Genomic DNA, 21626 nt, shown 5'->3' with positions numbered 1-21626 from the left:
CAATAATATCAGAACAACTGAGGTACTGGAAACACAAATATTTATGCCAAGAGATTTCAATATCATACAGCAATATAAAAGCAGTAATAAAAACATTTGCCAGTCTAAATCAAATAAAGCTATCTAGGAAAAAAAAAAAAAAAAAAGCTAAATAAAAAGTTATTTAGGGACAGAAATACCTGAACAGAAAAGAAGTGTGTTAACTACAGCATGTAACATGTCATCCCAAGTCAACCCGTAATTGAAGTACTGGCTTAATACATCACTACTGTGACATTTTCTTCAATAAATAGAATAAGTCTTGACAATACAAAAGGTGCATATTACTGTGTATGTTTCAAGAGGAATATCTGTAATATAAATGTTCAGCTTATTAATATCCTCTTATTTCTTATTCTGGACATAAACAAAAATCAAACCCAAACAATTCTTTTCCCAAGTTGAGAGGAATTAAAAAAAAAAAAAAAAAAAAAAAAAAAAAAACTCTTCTTCAATAATAAAGAGCCCTCTATTTACATGTGGGCAAGTCAGTTAAAGAAGAGATCAGTTCTCAGATAAAGACATGATTAAGGGCTTTCTGCCCTCTCTAGTCATATATGTGCAGCACGGCAGATATGGAAGCCAGTATCTCATATCTTAAAAAAAAAAATTATATAATTTTCTTCTTTTCTTTCTATTATAGCAGTAATGCATCTGGAAGTTCGAGTTATAATAGCTTCCTGCAACAAACCATTTGACACAAAACAGAACAGCTTGTTAAATGACAGTTACTTCCCCTTAAGGGAACAAAGCATTAAAATGTCATTTCCTGACAAGAATATTAAGTAGTTTATTTAGAAGAAATGAGTTGAAAATAGCTATCAAGAGACATGAACTGAAATTTTGTTTGTTTTTAGCACCCACTTTTCATGTCCGTCTTTGTGCACCTAATTTTTTTCTTAAATTAATCCCATTAATTATTAGACATCCGATTAAAAAAATGTTAGCCAATTGTACTTTCCCTGAATAATGGCTGAAGTTAGATATCTAACAGTGCGATGCCAAGATGTGAGTTGAGGCAAAGAAGTTTCTATTTCTTGCGAGTTACAACTATTTTTAATGGAATAGAAACAGGAGTGATACAACTGCACCAGAATTGGCATGTGCAGTCTCCTTGGCTCCAAAAAGGTGAGAAGCTACAATTGCTCCATGCTGCCTTTTTTTCCTCCAAATCAATCTAACCTGATAGCAAGCTCCCCTCCCTCTCCCCCCCAGTCTGTCCCCATGCTACATTTGTTATATTAGCTCCTTGTGGAGATTCCTTCTCAATCCAAGGATCTCCAAGTGTCTTTTGCTACCAAGCTAGGCTGATGCAGGATGTGATTTAACACGATCAGGAAGGGCTCCTTCATGTGTCCATCTCCAGGTCATGTACCTTCTGAACACTAGTCTTTGTGCTCAGTTAAAGAATGGGTCCAAGTCTTCTTCCATGTTGACATCAGGCACCAGCTGATCTGATACTTCCTTAGCACCATATCCTGAATTCGATACATTAAAATCTGTAGAAAACCATGGATGGTCCAGAATTTCCTGTGAAGTCAGCCGTTCTGATGGCTCCCGACGCAGTATGCTACGTATCAGGCATTTTGCCTTGGGGGACAGAGTCTCTGGAATGTTAAATTGCCCACGACGGATCTTGCTGAAGAGGGAACTAGGCTCAATGTCATGGAAAGGATAGCGTCCAACTAGCATGGTATAAAGCATGACACCTAGACTCCATACGTCCGCTGCTTTGCCAGAGTAGCTGCCATTTGTGTTCAAGATCTCTGGACTCACATAGGCTGGGCATCCATGCTTATCAGAAAGAGAGTCATCATTTCCTCTTAAAATATAAGCATCTTCTAGGCTTTCCAATTTCACTCTAGTCCTGCAGGCAAAAGAAAATACAAACAGAGTAAGCAAACATTAGAGCAGAAATTCCAGACCAATACAGTTACACGTTTATAATAATAAAATCATATGAAATTCAACAACTGTAGAACTACCTCCATTTAAATTTCCACTTACAGTACTTAAGCTATAAATTACATTGCCAGTTAGAGACATTAAGATGGACATGTAGGGAATAAGTATGGGTATTGCCATGCACACACTTCCAGATTTCAATTACAGTTATGTTCAGTAAATCCACTAGTAAGGTCTTAAAAGAAAGTAAGAGCAATTGCCATATTCATTGATGTTGGGAAAAAAAAACCCACAAATCTGCTAGTTTCAGTCCATTTCTTTTTCAATTTTCAACCAATTCTAGAATTCTAATTTGGACACTAAATCCAAAAGATTTGCCTGGGCCTTTTTTTGTTTGGTTGGTTTTGTTTTGTTTGTTTGTTTGTTTTTTGAGGGAGGCTAGGCATTGTTTAATATCTTCTTCAGCATCTACCTCTACAACTTGGGAACTTTAAACTTCAGGGTAATTGTGGCACTGATCCTTCCCTTTTCAGTATCATGACTTTGTATTACATGAGTTAGGGCAGCATTTTACCTGCAGAGGGGAAATAACCATTTTACTAAGTCTGTATAGGCCCTCCTGAACAGTAAAAGAAGATAAATAGTTCTTTATTGCCAATACAGTTTTAAAATTGAGAATTTTTGTGTGTTTAATAAAGTTTGTGTGGACATGACTTCCAAAAGAAGATATAAATCTCATGATTATTCTGTTGGCTGCCCTTTTATGCACACATTTAGGACTCATGCCCAAATCCAAGTCTTGCCCTAAGTAGAAGAGGCTATTTTGACAACTTCACACTGGTGAGCATTTATTTGCACCTGTAATTCCACAAAGTTCAACAGGAATAAAATTGTCACTCTGACCCTATATGAACCCTCTGACCTGCCAACTTGTTTCTTTATTCCAATACATTTAGGAAAAGCAAGTTTAGATCTTCCTAAACAGACTTTTGTGCAAAAGGATATCAGGTGAGCCAAACCACAAGATTAAGGACAAATTTATCTACCCAGAGGAATCGCATAACTCTGCACTAGAATGAATGGAGAGGCTAGCAAAGGGCTTGCAGCTGACAGGAATGTCTTATCTAGATTGCAAACTCCTTTTGCCTGCAAATTACTGTGAACGTCTCATTTCACTGCAGTAATCATCTCTGCAACAGAATTTCTTCCCTCATATATAGCTCACAGGAGGAAAAAAAAAAAAAAAAAAAAAAAAAAAATGATGCTAAAACTCCTTGAATTAACATGACCTTTCTTTCCTTTTAATTCTGACTACAAGCACCTGTAACTAGTATTTAAAAATATGTCCCTTCTAAAGGCCTCTGAAAGGATTATCCTTAGGCTATTTGCCAGGAATGGCTGGCTTTAAGAGCAGAATCAGTACAGTGCAACAGAATTTGTCCAGTGCGTTTGGATGCAAGAGCGACCTAGCAGCAGTGCACTCTCCTTTCAAAACAAATAGCTCAGAGACCATAACTTTGGGCATTACTGTCCTAGTCCCACTGCTTCACTGGACTACATAGTCATTCTTAGCCCTGTGTCATGGACGTATTCTGATATTGCAGACTTTCACAGACAGGGACTGAATTTCAACCCAGAAAGCAGAATTCATGGCTCTCAACTAAAGCACATCATTTAACAGACATTAAAACAGACAAGGAGAGCCCTGTTTCTTAAATGTTTACTGAAGACAACATTTCTTGGGCTTGAGTTGCAAAAGACAGCTGGACCAGCTTTGGCTTCAGACTTGGTTCCAGGGCAGCTCAGTGCTATCTTCTTTGAAGCAACAGAAGAGCATTTTACTCCGTGGAGTACTCCAGAGTCAACCGTGCCATAAACTCCCATAACGACACTTGGACCTTTTCAGCAGCTAGAGACGTTTACCAGCAGAGGTGAAAGCCCCTTGGCAACATGCCTCGAATCAGGAAGTCATAAACACAGAATTCGGAATACCTGGCTGCCCAGTACCCGGTGTCCAGGCAGCTCATTCTCTTATTAAATAGGCCAGTGTTTTCTCCTCCCCTGCGGATGCTGATAGGGTTTGTGCAACACACCTGCTTCCTGATTAATTACCCACTGCCAGCTAAGGGCACTTCTCCTGGCGATGGGCAACCACTCGCTGGCACTCAAGCAATGCTTTACAGCAGCAATACCTCACGCAGTAAGCCGGCTGCGAGGAGAAACTAGCCGCAATTATAAAGATCACAGCAGTTTCCTTCTGTCCGCAGCTCGCGGTCCGAATCAAGAGACAAACCCGGGAGGGCCCTTCCGCGATGCTCAGCTTAGCCAGCTCCCTGTACCTGCACAGCACCGAGAGGGCAGCAAGGAGAAGCGCTCACCAAGAAGTCATAGAAGAGGGCTGAGAACAGCGAGGAGGAAATGAAAGGGAAGGCAGAGACATGAGCTGCGGTTCCATTCGCACCATCCACCTCAATTTTTCCAGAGAGAAGTATGCGTAGCAATAAACCGATGAGGCCAGCTACTCAAACACGCATTAAGTCACTAAACTGCCAGACAGGAAGGCATCGGCTCCCTCAAGCTAGCTAGCAGAAGTGGAACACACACACCGGGAATGGGGAAGAGTATGCTATTTATAAACAACTTACAGGAGGGAATTCAACCCCGCACATGCTCTCTTACCATTGGCATGTCAACAGCACAGGGAAACGCTGGTTATGTTCCTACCCCCTTAAAAAAAAAAAAAAAAAAAAAAAAAAAAAAAAAAAAAAAAGGCGTTTTCAAGAGTTGCCACAGAATTTAAAGAGAGAAACAGTTCACCAAGAAGCTTTAATATTAAAGAAAATTACTCAAATGCCCAAATCTTTTATTTTCTATAACCCACGCAGTACAAAAATGAACAGATTGCAGAAGTCTTCTCTTGTCAAAAATAAAAATGCTCAGTACTCTTTTTTAAATATACATATGAAAGTATATACATAAAAATATATAGATATAAATATAAACAGGAGCCGCAGGCGAACACCGCACTCCAGCCTTGATCTGCCTGCCAGGTGCTGCAGACTGCAGCGCCGCACGCATGCTGCGGCACAGCTTCTTCGAGCCGGGAAGGGGAACAGCAGCTGGCCGTAGCTGCCCGCTCCTTCACAAGCTGCGGCCAAACGAAGCAACCGCTCAGCGCGGTTTCCCACCCTGCTGAGCTGACAGGGATGGGGAAACAAAAGGTCCCACAGGAAACAAAGGACGAACCTTCAGCCCTCCTGCCCTGCAGCCCCCGAACCCTCTGCGGCCACCAGCACCACCGTTCTGCCGGAGGTGAGAGCAAGGCCCCTTTGCCGCACGGCCCTGCCTCAGCGCCTGCTGGGGGCACCACTCAAAGCAGATGTGTTTCCCCTCTCTTCACCTGCTACGGCTTTTTCCTCAAAATTCCCCCCACTGACAAATCGGGCGGTCCGATTTGCTTTTTTTAAAAAAAAAAAAAAAAAACACAACACTGGGCTGCTTCACAACAATGCAGGTTTTCAGGCACCCCAAAAGGAGCAGCCTGGCTCAGGAGCTGCTACTTCCCTGTGCACAGCTCCTCATCTCTGCAAGAAACAGCTATCCCTGGCTGCCTGCTTGCAAGCACTGTTTTCAGGTCATGTGGGGAGGACTTTGGGTTTTTTGTTCTTTGTTTGGTTTTGGTGATGGAAGGGGGAGAAGAGGGACAGAAAAGAGGGAGGTCTAAACACACACAGACACCCTGGAAGAAAAGCAATCTCTGCACGTCCTCCTTTGCAGGAAGCACTGAAGTTTAATCACCAAGAAAGAAAAAAAAAGAAGCCACCCAAAACCACCACCAAGAAACAGACTTTCAAAATTGCAAGTACTTCTGAAAATACAGAACCTCTGCAGCAAAGGGTGGGAAGCGCGTCCAATTGCAGAGTAAACAGACAACCCTACATTCGACACTTGGCAGGCAAGGGACAGACTCAAAACCAAACACTGAAACGTGAAATCACAATCAGCTTTGAAATGCTTCCCATCAGAAAGCAGAAAAAGGACAAACAAAAATCGTTCCTTTTCTTTTTAAAGTCACATTTCTAAAAACCTCTGATTCTCTACATAAATGAACTCCCATCAGTCAACTGAAGGACCTCCATAAGAGAGAGAGGAAAAAAAAAGTTTTCCAAAAGCATCAGCATTTCAGTTCTACCATTCAAATGGTTGCAACAAAATTAATCCCTGAAGTTCAAACGTAAGCTGCTGCCAAAGCCGGATGAGAATCACTTTGTACACATACTGCAGCGCAACAAAGACTTTTGTCAAGGCTTACGTAATTACAGTACATAATTTCAAGTTTTAATGCAGACACTGAATAAGCACTTGGAAAAAGAGCATTATGCATCTATCAGATCATTGATAAAACACTGCATTAGTCTAATGCATTAAAAAAAAAAAATACAACCCTGAATCATGGCTATTTAAAAAGGGGAAGCTATTCTGCCTATGAATGCTTTCCCATTACTGGTGAATGAAACCACAGAAGTGCAATCAGAGGGCAGCAGCAGCACTCAGACGGGAAATGCGTCTTTGTCCCCATAGAAACAGTCAGGGAAACCCATGAAAAACAATACGACTCTGAATTTCTTATCAATATGCCATTCATTACTTGACTGCATTCAGACTTTGCTCTTCGGTCATGTAACAAAACCTAATCAATTAAACGTCTTCTGGAAGATTCTTCAATGCAGCCTCCTGAGGCAGCAGCACCCGTTTCTGGCCAACAGCTTGCTTGCACATCCTACACTTTTTTTGGAGTGATTCACATTATTCCTCCCTGCTGGGCTTTGGGCTTACTGGCAAATTACTGCCCTGCCTTCCACCGCAGAAGGCAGGGCCCCAGGACCCTGCCTTCACACTCCAGCTCCACTCTTGCTCTCCAAAAACAAACACAATTTCCATACCTGAATCAGTGGAATTACTCAGAGGGCGCTAAGATCATTCTTACCATGAGGCAGGGAAAGGGGGGAAAAAAAAGAAAAACCGGAACATTTAAGGCAGAAATACTGACTGAAGCTCTGAGTGTTTCAGAGGAAAACATCTCCACCTCCCTGAATAAACAGCAGTAAAAGAGCCCAGGCTTGAATTAAAGCAATTGCTTTGTGTCTGTCCCTAAAGCCATCTGAACAAAAAATAACACCTGAACTGCAGCTGAGCTGCTGTCACCGTTTTAGGAATGCTTTAACTGCAGACTGGACCAGTGATCCCAGTCCAGTGTCCTCCCTCCAGCAGCGGCTGCATCACGGCTCCAAGCGAAGCTGAGAGAAGCTATCCTGCACCAGGCACGGCCAGCACACTATTCACTTGCTGCTCAGACAGTGTCCAAACAGGATGATCCGGATTTACAGATTTTATATTGCAGCCCCTGTATCTCCAGGGACCAAAAAATAACTTTCATCGTCATCCGAATTGCCATTTTATTGACGTGACTGCAGGCAAATAAAAAATGGCAACTTCTAAAGGGAAGAGGTGCCTCCTCTTCAGTCAGACCACACACAAATATGAAGGCACCCAAGCACTGTTATTTCATATTCTAGCATCATGCTGACCGAGGACACAATAGTCTTCCCCTAGGTGGAGGCACTTGAGCCATCAGCAGGAACTGTCGCTACCCAAGGGACCAAGGATTGCTCTTGTGTGGCTTAATAACTTACAGGTCATTTAATCAAGGTCAGTGACCAGCACCCCTCCCTAAAGGCGAGACAAGCACGAATGTGATTACACCATCAGACTCACGAGGAAGGGGGTGGGGGAAAGAAAAAAAAAAAAGAAAAAGAGAAAAAGAAGCTAGAAGCTCAACGTTGGAGAAGATCCTCTTTTGCTCATTGATTATTTTACCTACGGGAATCTCTCCTAAATAATGCAGAAGTATTCCGCCTTCACGGAGACAGCGAAACGGGGAAGTCTACTAACGAAATCCCACACAGATGATTTGTAGCTTAGTGCAAAGGCATCCTGAACTCAGAACTCCCCTATCTCCTCCAGGGCCAGGGAGGCATGGAGGATCAGAGGGGAAATGCTGTGCCATCAATTTAAATCCTGTGCCTTTCACCATAAGATCCCTTCCAATGCGGAACAGCACACAGCCTAGGAGTTCACCGCACAACAGCCTACGCAACTCCAGCGAAAAAACCTGCACAAAGGCTGCCAGACAAACAGCCTCTTGCATAATAAAACAGGCTCAAGGATATGTTTCAAAGGCGACTGGGACTTTCAGGCAGCAAAGGTTCACAGGATGAACCTTGCTCCTAAGGGAAGATTCCCTCACTGTTACTTCCGTGGAATAAGGAAGCCTGTAAAAATTACATATCCCCACCCTTCCTCAGAAGGGATCCTGCCAGTGCCTTCATGCCTTCCCCTGCCCTCCTTGTCCTGGCATGGCCCAGGAGCTTAGGGCCTCTAACTTGCTTTGAGTTAGCCCTTTTCTATGAACTTCCACTAAAAAAAATGAACCAATAAATAAATAAATAAATAAATAAATAAATACTTCATATAGCTCCAGGTAGGGCTGGGACCCCAAAGACCTCAGCCTCACAACATTTGAACAGGATTGTCAGGAACAGCCCATCCTGCATGCTACATACTTCCTCTGTGCCTTTATTGCTTAGGGACACAACATGTTCCAAAAAAATGGGCTGTGTGGGAGGTGGGGGGAGGACAAGGACTATCAAATCCATTGAAGACCCTTTCACTGAGGGGCTCAGTTACAATACTGTGAGAAGTCCATTATTTGATAAGCATCAGTCTCACAGTTGTTACTTCATCTCACTTTTACCTTTCTAGACCACATTAAAAGTCACAGCTTTAAAAGGCTCTCCTATCACCTATATAGCCTGTGTTCACCATGCTCTCTAGATCTTTTCATATGATGCACAGTAAAACTCCACAGGGAAAGGAGGCTAAAATTTGATTTCGTTAACATAACTGCATATAGCAGGAAAAGAAATCCCAAAGCCCTACATTTTCCAAGTCTGATGCTGAGTACGACTGCTAAGCCAGCAGCCTGTGGTGGGTGCTCGGCACCTCTAAGGTAAAGGAGGCCCCTTATTTCACAACCCAACTTAGAAACCTTTGGCTTAGATGCCTATAACCAGTCTCTCAGCAATAAACATCCACTAAAAAGCACATGCTAAAGACTAAGTATGCCCTAGGTTGGCTCCTGTTTACAGGCTCCCCTTCTTTCCTTTTCCTCCCAAGCCTGAAGTAATCTCACAATGTGATAATGAGGACAATTAAAAGAAAAGGCAACAGAGACACAGAAGTTCACCCTGCTGCTTCACCACTTCAGCTGCTACTCATGGTAGATTGGTTTGCTCTCCCCCATCCTGGTCCCCCACCTCAGAATTAAGCAGACTTCCTCAGTCTCAGCTCAAAAATAAACATGGAATATTTTTGCACCAACTCTACAGAAGGACATTAAGTCTTCAAAATGACCACTTGTTGAACTCCTAGCGCAAGATGTTTCACAAGATATCTACTTCCAGGGACTGCAGAGTACCCATCTTCTCTGGGATCAAATCCATGACAAGCATCTCAGGACAGGCATCTGAAACATGCAATCACATCTGCACAACACATAACACAGCATTCAGAGCTGCCTCTCCAAAAATCACACATGAGTCCAGAAAGCAAGAATGCAGTCCACAGGGAGAGAAAAATGTGACAACCACCACAAAAAGAGCCTGCTAGAAAACTGGCAACTGTAAGAATGTGACCAGCTCCAATTCAAACAAAGTGCTGAGCAGTCATCAGAAGTGCAGTGTTCGTTTGGGTGTTTGCCTACACAAACCACCTCTGCAGGCTGCAAGGGAGGCCAGTGGGTGAGTGCCTGGCCTGGGGAGGCCAGCAGGACACTGTCTACAGAGACAACCTGAGACAGCAGCTCAGCATAAAACTTCAAACTACAAGCCAAATGCCAAAAGACAGCAGGGTCCAAGGGCAGAATCTGTTGGAAACTCCTCAAAAGGCGCTAGGGCAATGGTTCTTCCCACTCATGGTCTTCCTGAAGGACCTAGACCTGACTCCAGGTCTGTTTGGAGCTCCTGGGGCCATCTCACCACCTGCCAACCCCTTCCCCCAGCTTCTGCTTTCTTTTATGATCTTAGGCACAGCACTTAACCTCCATGACTACGTACGCCCTCGGAAGAGGATTTAAGCACTTCACAGGGATGGCACCACGCTCCACATCTGCAGCTAGCCTCCCGAGCTCCACTGGGAAGGGGACTGCATCCGTAACAAACAAAGCGCCTTACTCCCTGGAACGCTGCGATCAAAAAGCAGACTGCGCAACCAAACCACATGAAGGCTAAAGGGAGCATGAACCTTTCTGCGGAAAACAGTTGTGTAACTGTTTCATTTTCTATCTGTTGACCTCAGAGATTTGCCGTCTGGAAAGAAACTCCCCTTCCCTCCTCATATTCTAGTGAGATACAAAATAATAATAATTTCTGTGTTGAAATCTAATTTATGCTTAGACTGTCCACTGTTAAAGTCATAATATCTGATGCTGTGGCATCTTTCCTCTCCATTCAGGGTCACCAGGAATGACAAGTCAAATGACTGGTTTTCTTCATCTTTTGCTATTTTAAGAGCAGTCCTGTTTTATTTAACTTCCTTTCACTTTTAGAACTCTCTAGGATTTTGGGAATAGGGAAAGCATTAACTTATCTATCCTCTACTGAATCTTAAGTAAAGCAGCAAGTTCTAACACCATGGGAAAAGTCAGTTGACTGTTATACAATTTGACAAATGCAAAAGAAGAAAACATACCACTAACTAAAAGGAGAGAAAATGTCTACTTGGAAACAGGTCTTTATACATATATAACGGTTCTGTGGAATGAGGTTTGTATCACTAGGATTCCAAACAACATAACTAGGTCACTTGAAAGCATCATCCACTCAAAGCTAAGAAATTCTAAAGGAAGAAAATAAAAAAAAATAATCGAAGAGCATCAAATAAATACGTCATGCTAAGACAAGTTTTCTAAATTAGTAGATTGCACCGGCTGCATTCCCCTGGCGCAGAACAAAAAGTGTCAAATTATATTTATTTTTATTGACTCCTACCTGCCTACTGTTTCTCATATTTACTCAAAGAATAAGGGAGAATTACAATATCTAAGATACCAAAATTATTTTAATTTTCCCTTCAACAAGTATGATGAATGTACAAGGTCTTTAAGCTTCAAATACTACGACAGCTAATATTTTAATATAATTAAAGGCTTAAAATGCACTAAAGAAATTAATAATTCCTTGACAGCAGAAATGTGCTTGTATTAAAGAAAGTCACTGGAACAAGCAACAGAGAAATGCGTGATTTAATCCTGAGATCTTGGAGGTGGCTCTTTCTCAAAGCATCTGCTATATATCAGCCTGATGAATTGCTTTATTAGTAACACTGTGCAGTGTTATTTTTAGCACAACCCAAGAAGCTCTGGCCATTCTGTAACATCTTTATGGGACACCAGCTAGGAGAAGGGCACAGTTGCTCTGCCCAGGGGCCCATTATGAGGACAAACTGTACAAGGAAAACTGTAAATACCATATGACATGAACACAGTAAAAATAATCAAAAGCAAGAGCCCCACAAACAGGAACAACAACATTGACCTGGCTTAATAACCAGGCCAAAAAAAGTAACATGCACTGATACAGAAAACATGCAAAAGCTGGTGGCTTATGCTAGCTATCTCCAATGTTTTAGACTGCATTTTATTTAAAAATTTAAGGAACTATCCTTTAAATATTCAAGAATCTTACAGGTCCCTTAAAAAGTCTGGTGAGACCCTGCAGAGCAATCAAGTGTTGTTCTCCATATTCTCAGTAGTCTGAAAGTCACAGCCCTCATTTACTGGTGATTCTGCGTGCTAACTCAGTCGCACAAGACACTTCCTGCCATGCTTTAACATCTTAGAAGTTCTGCTTCATAAGGATCAGCTGCAGGTTTAAGAGGCTTAACTTTGAAATTTCACTACTAACGTGCTGGCTATTACACCTAGAGTTATGAATGGAAAAAAGCCACCCATAAAACCCCTCAAAAACACAACTGTCTTTTTATAAAACAAAAAAAGGAAAACCATGAAAAATCTAAGGCGCTTGGCAACAGCACACATCTATTTCACGGAATGTAGTCTACAGTATCTTCAAAATTTCTGCAGTTCAGGATTAAAGGAAGCCAAAGCACCTTAAAGCACAGATGGATGAATTTGTTTGTTTGTTTTCACACTGTGGAATTTTGGATCGGGGGCTGATTTCATTTTAGGCACTGATGTGTTTACATATATGCAATAGTAAGAAATAACACACCACTACAATCTAGCTTCTATTTAGCATATCAAGAGAATGTCATTAGTAAGATTAGGACCCCTACAAAGTGCTCAGCACCACCAGCCTCCTACATTATTATTTTTTTAATCACCTTCATACTTCCTGGTTCATTACAGATGAAGACACTGCAATTTGCCACATCTAAAATAGCATGCAATCTTAGCAGTGGCATTAATAGGAGCAAAGAGCACTCATGACACTGCTAGATCAAGATCAAGATCTTGAATCTTTATAAATTCCAGCTATAGTTTAGATAATAGGAACAAGGTAAAAAAAAAAAAGGAAAAAAAAAAGGAGCTTCTAGAGTGTATGTACCTGTCTGTAAAAGTCCAAGAGCCACAACTTCTTAACAAACTACCAGGATATCCTTAGGCTCGAAGGAAGGAATATGGACTGAGATTTGTTTTATTTTTTTTTAAACAAATGGAAATGCTTTCATATCTTTTATATTGTCTCTGGCTCCTCTAGTCAGTGGTGCAGCCCTTAGCTAAAGGCAGAGAATTAAAAAAAAAAAAAAAAAAAGTTTCTATTATGTGTTGCCTACATGCTAGATTTCCAATCTTTTCTGCCAGCTAGATAAATCTAGGGTAGTCTTCAAAAAAAGAAAAAGCAGCGTGTACTAAAGGTGAACTGCAAAAAAACACCAAAAAACACCACCAACAACAAAAAAAAAAAGACTTGAGGAAACAGGTAGGAGCAGAACTCCTGGGAGAGCGCTCCACTGAAGAGCGGGAGAGCAGCAGAGTTCGCACGCACTTCTCAAAGCACCATTTTCACCTCTTTTCTTCCTCCTTGGCTCATTACAGGTATCAAAGAGCAATACAGCTTGCAAGATCCTGATCACAGACGTTCGCGCAGGCTGCCGGTTTTGGGCTCGGAGCGGCCGGGAGCTCGGAAGGGTGCGCGGCAGCGTGCAAACACCTCCGTGAACCCGGAAGCACCGGAAAGGGTTTGCAGCATAAATGCGGCAGCAGATTGAAAGTGATGACTGATTACAGTCTGATGAGCGGAGCATGTGAAAGAGAGACAGTCACTGCTTGGTTCTTTATTTCCATCTCGTGCTGGTTCACCTCAAGTACATCGCCATTTACTTATCAGAGAAGTGATTACAATAGCTTCTTACTGATCAGCATTATGTCCGAAAGAAAACTGTGTTATGACTATCTTAAAAATAAGCAGCAAATCATATTTGACCCTTAAGGTGTAGTAGTTTACAATTAGAAGCACTAATTCAAAAGTGAGCAGCTGTGTGATTTTGCAGACTACGGTTAATGTTAAAAACATCCATAAAAGTCAACAGTGCTATTATGGTACCTACCACTCTTTTGGGGTGGCTAAAGGCTGTTGGCCATGTGATGCACTCAGGTCTCGCTACGCACCAGGGCGGCAGTTCAAAAGTACCCAGTATGGGCCTATGTCTCTTCCCATTACAGTGCTCTAAACTCACACTGACTTCACTTAAAGAAGAAAATCAGCGTGATCCCTAGCGCTTTTTCTAGTCCTGCCCTTCATATCAAAGTTTACATATATCTTCGTGAAAAATGCATGTATTTTGACATGTAGCAATGAGGACATTATTAGCTGCAATAGAAAACAATCCCTCCCTCGACTATTTTGTACAAGTTTCTTCATCATCCACACCAAAGGTGCTATAGTGGTGTTTAATTATCAAAATGAGTAAAAGTTGTGAAAGTTCAGTTTACGTACTTCTGCCTTTCATTTCTCTCTGAATGGACATATAATTAGTTTCATTTTTTTTTTATTTGAAGAGGAGGAAAAGACAGTCTATATATACAGGGACTGTGGTAGAAAAATAGGGAATAGCTATTTACCTTGTAGAGAATTGTCTGAACTCAATTAAGAAGAGAAATGATTGTCTTTTACTTTACAGTTTGAAAGGAGGTTGAAAGGAGAAGTTCATTTTGCAAAATTGAAATGTTGTCTGTTTAAATTTTGTTCAAAGTTCAAACTGGACAGATGGCTGTCCTTTTTATTATAAGGTCAGAAACGTCCCTTTAAAGACTGTATTTTATATTAGATTTTCGTATTCTCAGAGACAGAAATATAATTCTTGTATTCTCATGGACTTACTGAGCCTCTAGACAACTGAAGTGCCTCTGCTGTTGCTTATAGCTTCCCCAACTAGCCCCAAAATGGAATTAAAATGCATTGGTTATTTTTAAATGAAGCTCTCCAGAACATCAATTTCACCCTGTAGCAGTTTAAACAAGCTTTCAGACAATTTATAGGATTGAACTAAAAGGGAAAAAACAGCTCCTCATCCTCTACCAAGCCATAAAGAAGCAAAAAGGCAGGCTATGCCCCCATTTCAGTTTTTTTTCTGAAGGTCATCTTCCAGTTGAATCCCTCTGTGGAAGCCTGACATTACTCAGGCAGTGTTCGTTACTCTGATGCTGTACGTGGAAGTTGCAAGCGAGTACATAGTGTAACAACTAATGACAACTGGTAACCACAAGGTAAGAGATGTGAAGTTTCCACAGCTTCAACAGTACAGTTATGGCTCAGCATTAGGGACAGCACCTCAATAGCTTATATAGAGCATTCAGTGTTACTCCTTTCCCTGTCCTCCCCAAATCATTTACCACCAGTGACTGAAAGACTGTGTGTTTGGGGAGGAAATGGCAAAGGAAAAAAAAAAAAAAAAAAAGAAGAAGAATTAAAAGAAAGAAAGGGGAGCTCCCCAAGAACCACAACAGCTCTCTGACACTAAAAACAGGTTATCACACAGCAGTGCAGGTCCTAGCCTTATTATGATTACTGGCCACATAACACATTCAGAAACAACCTCCAGACCACTCCAGCTCCCTCCTTCTTTAAACATCAGCTGTCTTTATGTTAACAGCTCTTCTACCAGAAACCTATGCAGAAGTGGTCTCTCCTCCAGGAGACACAGCCTCATTAGGAACAAGGTGCTCCTCTGCATGAAGATGAAGAGTCCAGGAATAGATGCAAACTGTGTGCTATACTTACTTTATTCCAAAGCCAAAATCAGAAGATAAAACAGCATATCCATCCTATGATCTGGGTGTAGAAAATGGTAAGGAAAGTGAAAAGCCTTGGGTACCACAAACTCACAGGGAGCAATACAGTGACAGAGGAGGACACAGTGTACTGTAACCCTGAACCTGATACCCCCACCCATAAAATATGGGAAACTCTTACCTTTCTTCATCCTTGAAAATAAACTTTCGCAGCTTGAGATCTCGCAGTACCAGTCCACCATCATGGCAGTGTGCAACAGCAGAAGCTATTTGATAAAAGAGTTTGGCTGCCTCCTCCTCTTTGAGCTTCTTGCAGGTACGAACAAACGAATGCATGTCCCCATAGCTCCTTTCAAAGAACACATACGCTTTTGTCTCCCCAAGAATTATTTCAGTAATTTGGTTGATATTTTTATGCGCAGGCAGACAAAAACATGGTGCTAATAACTCCTGGTAGCAGCCAATATCAAACACCTGCAGGAACAACGACAATAAGGCCAGGATTAGTGACATGAGAGATATCCATGCTATGATATACCTGACTCTGTTAACAGAACCATCTTTAAGCACGCCTTATGCTGTTTCTGAAGCTGTGCTGACGCAAACAGGATGCCAAAAGCTTGTGGCTCTAAGAAGACAAAGCAGACTATACAACCCCAAGCAGAAGACATGCATAACCCAGGGCAGCCTTCAAAACTTGTACCTAATACTTCATTAACTTGTATTTTCAGTAGCTAATAGCTAATCAAATTTAAAATGCAATCTGAATTAAGATCAAGAGCCTGGTGGCAGACAGAAGCTAGACAGCAGTCCTCAGAAGGAAACTTGTTTATTTTTTATTTTAAGGAAATCCAAATAAACTCACAGAGAAAACAGCCAGTAGCTTTCTGCTGAGAGAAGCGGTCAAATTAAATCCACTCTGACCCACAAATCTCTCTCTCTCTCCGTTATGTACTCATTAAAACTTTAAGTACTTTCAGATTTAAAACACACTTTGTCACCATTCATATTTACTTCCTGCATTTCTGCCGTCTCTGACGGACAGTCAAGTCGGTTTCGCTTTCAAAGTCTGCGTTTACAGTGGCTGTTCACGAGCTCGGGAGGGGAGGCAGGGAAATCTCCCCGGCCGCTGGAGCGCCGCCGGCCAGCAGCCTTCAAAAGGCCGAGACAAAACCACTCCGAACTCGCGGCATTTCAATCGAGCGCTCCATTAAAAGCCAAGTGTCCCTTTAATAGTAAGTATGTTATCACTGATCTTATGAATGAGCTGTAAGACTTAAAAAGGCTGCTGGGAAACCCAAATATAAAAAGTTACTATAATCTAGTGATGACGAATGAATCGGTATTTGAGTCAATTGAGAAATGCCCACATTCGAAGAAGAAAGACTTCATTGAGAATAACACAAGTCAGTGTGCTGAAAGGGAATATAAGCAAAGTATTGATAGGAGCAATTTTTACTTTAATTCTACCTGCTCCAGATGTACCACAAAGCAAGGGGTTAGCATTTCCACCAGCATAAAAATCCTATTAATATGTAACATGCTCATGGATGTATTGTTACTTTGGTAAAAAGAATTTAAGGTAGTCATGCCTCATTCTAGTAAACAAATGACATAAAAATGAAGAACTGGTATAAGTCTTAAATCACATAGCTTAAACTGCAATCATTCATACACATGCACACACACACACATATATATATACACACACACACACACATATTCTATTCTACTTGTGTTCTAGTGCTGGGTATTTGTATCCTCTCCAAGAAGCAATCTTCCTTGCTTTCTCTGAAGCTTTAAAAAGCTTTCAAAACTGAAAGTGCATGACATGGTTCAATCAAAAATTACCTGAAGCTTCAAAACATGAGTCATTTAATGCTTCAGAGCACAATCCTAACAAACTCCCTCCCCAGAAAAGGATCCAAAACCCAAGAAACTGCAGCACCCAATTTCCCCCTGTCCCTTTCACCTCTTTCACATCTCTTTCCACCCCACCCCCTACCTGTGCTGCTATACTCCAGCACTGGCAAAAACAACCTTAAAGGCAGACTGCCAACCAGATCCAACACATTTTGCAAGGAGTAGATTAGCGCTGAGGCATTCTGGTGACATGGTGAACCACAGAAGCAAAGCTGGGGTGGGGAGGGGGTGTTGCTGCAATCCCTAGTGTGTAATTCATTCCAGAGGAAAATTCATTGACGTTTGGATCTCACCACTCACAACTACTGCATTGTAAGTGAGTGGCTCTTCGACAAAGTGGCTGCTATAAAATAAAATTTAAGAAGAAACATTCATATAGCTCAAATCCTCATCCCCCTTCCCCCAAAAAACCCTTTCCAGATTTTTAACCTGAGTTTCCTGATATAAATTAGTTGCATTCTGTGCTTTTCAGGCTGTGTTAAGTAAGTAGGTCTGATAGGTATCAGTAACTAGGTTTAAAAGGGAGGAGATGGGAAGTACTATCATATTGCTACAGTTTCAAATATCTTTTAAAAAAGGTTTCTTTGTGTCCCAGCGTTTAAGGTCCCTGGCCTCAATTCAGCAAATGTCCAATAAGCCCCAGTTTGATTTAGTTCTTGCTAGGAATTGGAAGTGAGATGTTACCATTGTTGGGATGCCACAGAGCCTTGATGCAAATAACGGCATCTGTACAGGCAGTGGGTGCAGCCAAATGAATCTTGAGAATCATCAGCATGTGTCTGTTACCCAAACCAATGTTTGTGCAAGCAATCTCTGAGAGCATCTTCAATAAGATACCAGATAGCAGGTCTCTTAGCTGGAAGGCTACTTGACAAATAGTCATGATACTGCAGGCATTTTAAAGCATGTATTAAATTAAGATGAGTTTAGGACTGACAACTGTGTGTTCATGAACTAGCAATTCAAGCTAAGATTGTATTTTTGAAGCTCAGCTAGAAGCAGTGCCTCGTGAATGGAAAAACTGATACAATTCAAACATCAGGATCAGTTTAAAAACATACAGCTTAAAGGGAGGAAAAAAAATAAAAGTCCAGTCTTTGTGAGCTGCAGTTATACTGCTGGTACTGTTATCAAAACAGTACCCTAATCCTGTAAATCAAAGGGGAAACAAAGAAGAGCATAGCCCCCAAGTTTCTACTTGCCATGCAAGTTTACCTATAATTCCATGCAGAGCAGCAGCTTTGTGGGATCTGTTTGTTTCATGAACAGATGCCAATGTCCTAGAGTGCAGCACTGTACTACTGCAACGAGCAGGGCTTTCATTCTAGAAATTCTCCTGTTCTGTTTCAGTTTAGGAACAAAGCATTCACTTCAGCATGCAATATCAGTCTTTTGCAAAGTCAGGAGCCTTTTTTTTTCCCTCCCTAAATAATCACACAAAGTCCTAGGCTGCTGTAGCATCAGGTTTTATAACTCAGTCAGAGAGTACATTTAAATTGCCCTCTGAACTCAGATCTTTATAAATAGCACAACGGGAGGAATTAATTTTAACTTCTCCAGCTACATGCTAGTCCATAACTTCTTATGAATTAAATACAGCAGAATGAAATAGTCAGCAATACTATTATTAATCCCTGGAATGCGAATATTATATGTCTACTTTTCAGTTTATAGACTGCAAGTTCAACACCAGAAATTTGTCCAAGATAGCTAAATGGCACAATTCCATTTATTGAGAACAATACAAACACTGAAGCGTGTGTTGCAAGGTTGCAATCTGCTACGTAGGAATAAAAACTACTACTGGGCTCTGCTTCTGTTTGCTGGGCATAAGTCTGGCTCCCTACAGACAATGAGAACTGCAATTTAGGAACAAAGAAAAATATCCCCTCAGTCCGGAAAGAGAAAAACATCCCTCAACACAGGGGCACACATGTGGGTTTCTTCTTCTCACAGGTCACCTTTGAATAGTAGGAGCAAAAGGGGAGGAGGCACTGAAAAGCAGGCAGGCTACAAAGAGTGAGATAGCTATTTTGTCTGCTCTTCTGGAAAACGTAGGTGTGCAGGTTTTAGTCTTGCTCAATTGTGCAATGGGGGAGGATGCTGTTTGCAAACAGCCTCCACGGTGAGGGAGTTCAGGCTGCTTAATTCTTTGTGGCTTTTTTAAATCACTTTGAGGACAAAGCTGATGGCAGCCTCCCCCTTCTCCATCAACCCCTTCCTCACCCCCAACTCACAAAGAACAAGGGCCACGACAATAAAGGAAGCCAGCGGGTCCCAACACCTTAAAATTAGCTGGGGATTCCCTACTCCATTTTGAAAAGTGAGAGTGGGGAAGACGAGGTTTCCTCAGGATCTAAACTCACGTTAAAACCCACTCAAAGGATGGTGCTTTCCAGCACGGTCTCGCTTGGGTGAGAGGCAGAACTGGCTCCAGGCCACCGTTATAACGTGGCCATTGTCTGGGGAGAGGGAAAAGTTGCAGGATGCGCCTTTCATTTCTTCCTCTCTGCCTTTTGTTTTTAAACTGTTTCATAATTGAACGACACGGTCGCACTCGGCCCTCCCGTAAGATACGGGAAATCGACAGGCTACAGCACGCTAATACGAGATAATAAGAGCGAGGAGATGTTTTACCTTGCAAACCAGCTCCTCGCCACTGTGCAGATGTACGGCTCGGAAAACGTGGTCTCCCTCGAGAGGCTCCAACAATAAGTATTTCCCGATGCAAGAAACGCAATGCGACAAGTTCGGAGTCTCCGGCGGGCTCGGAGAGCCTAGATTCGGGCTAAAACTCTGGCTTGGCTCGATGGACCGTATGGACGAAAGCTCTTCAAAATCCTGGGTTTTATTCCGAGGTCTCCCATATCGTGCTATCGTGATAGGGGTTGACCTTTGTATGTTCATGAGTATGGAGAAGACCAACCGAAACGCCGCGCCAAACCCCTGGGGTCAGAGAAGTCCCCGGCCGTCCAGCTGCGGCTGCCTTTGTGTGGCTGCTGGGGGGCGGCGCGGGCGGGAGCGCAGCAGCGGAGCGGCGGCGGCCGCCGGACCAGCCTCAGCGCCGCGTCCTGGGCACAGGGAAAGAGCTTTTAGCGCCGGCTCCTTTTGTCTCCTGCAGGGCCGGAGCGGCGGCCGGGCGCGCAGGGGCGGCGCGGCGCAGCGGGGCGCGCAGCGCGGCGCGGCGCAGCGCAGCGCAGCGGGGCGGTCGGGCCCCGGCGGCCGCCGCTCCCGCGGGGCGCGCAACGCGAGCGAAAACAAAAGGTTAGGTAACGCGCCGCGCACGGGAGGGGACCGTCCTTTCTCCCTTTCCCTCTCCCCCCGCGGCAAGGCAGAGCGGCGCTGCCGCGGCCGAGCTGTAGATGGCGCGTGAGCCTTGCCGCTGGCAGCCAGGGCTACCCGAAAATGCCCCACGAAATAACCAGGGAGCATTTAACTTGGAGCGGTCAGCGGCAGCGCCGACAAAAGAGCACCCGGCGCAGTGGCGAAGCGCTCGCAGCAAAGCCGCGGGCTCGCCCCGAGGGGCCAAGCGGCAACGACCAGGCACACACGCGCGCACACGCACACGCAAAAATAATGACAAAATGCAAATCAGCGTGCGCACCGACCCGCACACGCGGAAAAAAAATTGTTGTTCTTGCCGCAGCCGCTTCAGTCAAACAAAAAGTGCAACCAAGGACAAGGAAAGATCAATGCTTTCGCGTTGCCATTGCACGGCGGGATTTTTGTTTGGCGTCTTTTTGTTTCCTTTGCAGCGTTTTAATGTAGTTCACACACAAAGAAGAGAAAACAAATATTGTGTGTGTGTGGGGGGGGTGCCTTACTGCCGGGTCTCGAGGTGCAAGAAGCGAAAGGCAGCAGAAGGGGAATAAATTGCAATCGCTTAATAATAATAATAAAAGCAGGGAACAGATTTCCTCCCCCTCCTCAACCCCGGGTGTAGGACAAGGGGGAAGGAAAGGGATGACCGCGCCGCTCCCCTCCAGCGAGGCAGCGTCTCCCCCACCGTGTATTAATAGCTACTTACGTGGCGGGGACGCTGGCTGCCTCCGTGCCTGCCTGCCCAGTGCCGGCCGCCGCACGCCCGCACGGTGCCCAGCGCGCAGGCTGACTGCCCCGCCGCCGCCGCCGCCCGCCCCGGCCCGGCCCGGCCCGGCCCCGCCGCCGCCGCCGCCCCGCCCCGGCCCGCCCCGGCCGCCGCGCCCCGCCCCGGCCGCCGCCGCCGCCGCGCTGCGGGTGAGCAAGGTGAAGCGGGCCGGGCGCAAGCGGGGCGCTCCCCCCGCCTCGCCCGAGCGCCGGCAGCTCCTGCCTCGCGGGGGGCTGCCGCGGGGCGGAGGGGGACTTGCCGCTGGAGGGGGGAGGATTAATTAGTTATTTTTGATAGATC

At 43.6% G+C, this 21626-nt stretch overlaps 1 protein-coding gene across 1 annotated transcript; it reads right to left on the bottom strand.

The window, feature by feature from the left end:
* Window positions 1–501: 501 nt before the first annotated feature.
* Window positions 502–21338, bottom strand: TRIB2 (tribbles pseudokinase 2). The gene is made up of 4 exons (XM_062571164.1): window positions 21267–21338; window positions 19877–20310; window positions 15498–15790; window positions 502–1906 (listed from the first exon to the last, which is right to left on the bottom strand). The coding sequence occupies exons 2-4, from the start codon at window positions 20144–20146 to the stop codon at window positions 1438–1440; spliced, it is 1032 nt and encodes a 343-aa protein (XP_062427148.1). The 5' UTR covers window positions 20147–20310; window positions 21267–21338; the 3' UTR covers window positions 502–1437.
* Window positions 21339–21626: the final 288 nt, after the last annotated feature.

This window comes from Rhea pennata, chromosome 3 (assembly GCF_028389875.1).
Source record: "Rhea pennata isolate bPtePen1 chromosome 3, bPtePen1.pri, whole genome shotgun sequence".
Taxonomy (NCBI): Eukaryota; Metazoa; Chordata; class Aves; order Rheiformes; family Rheidae; genus Rhea; species Rhea pennata.
This window is presented reverse-complemented; position numbering and strand designations above follow the sequence as displayed.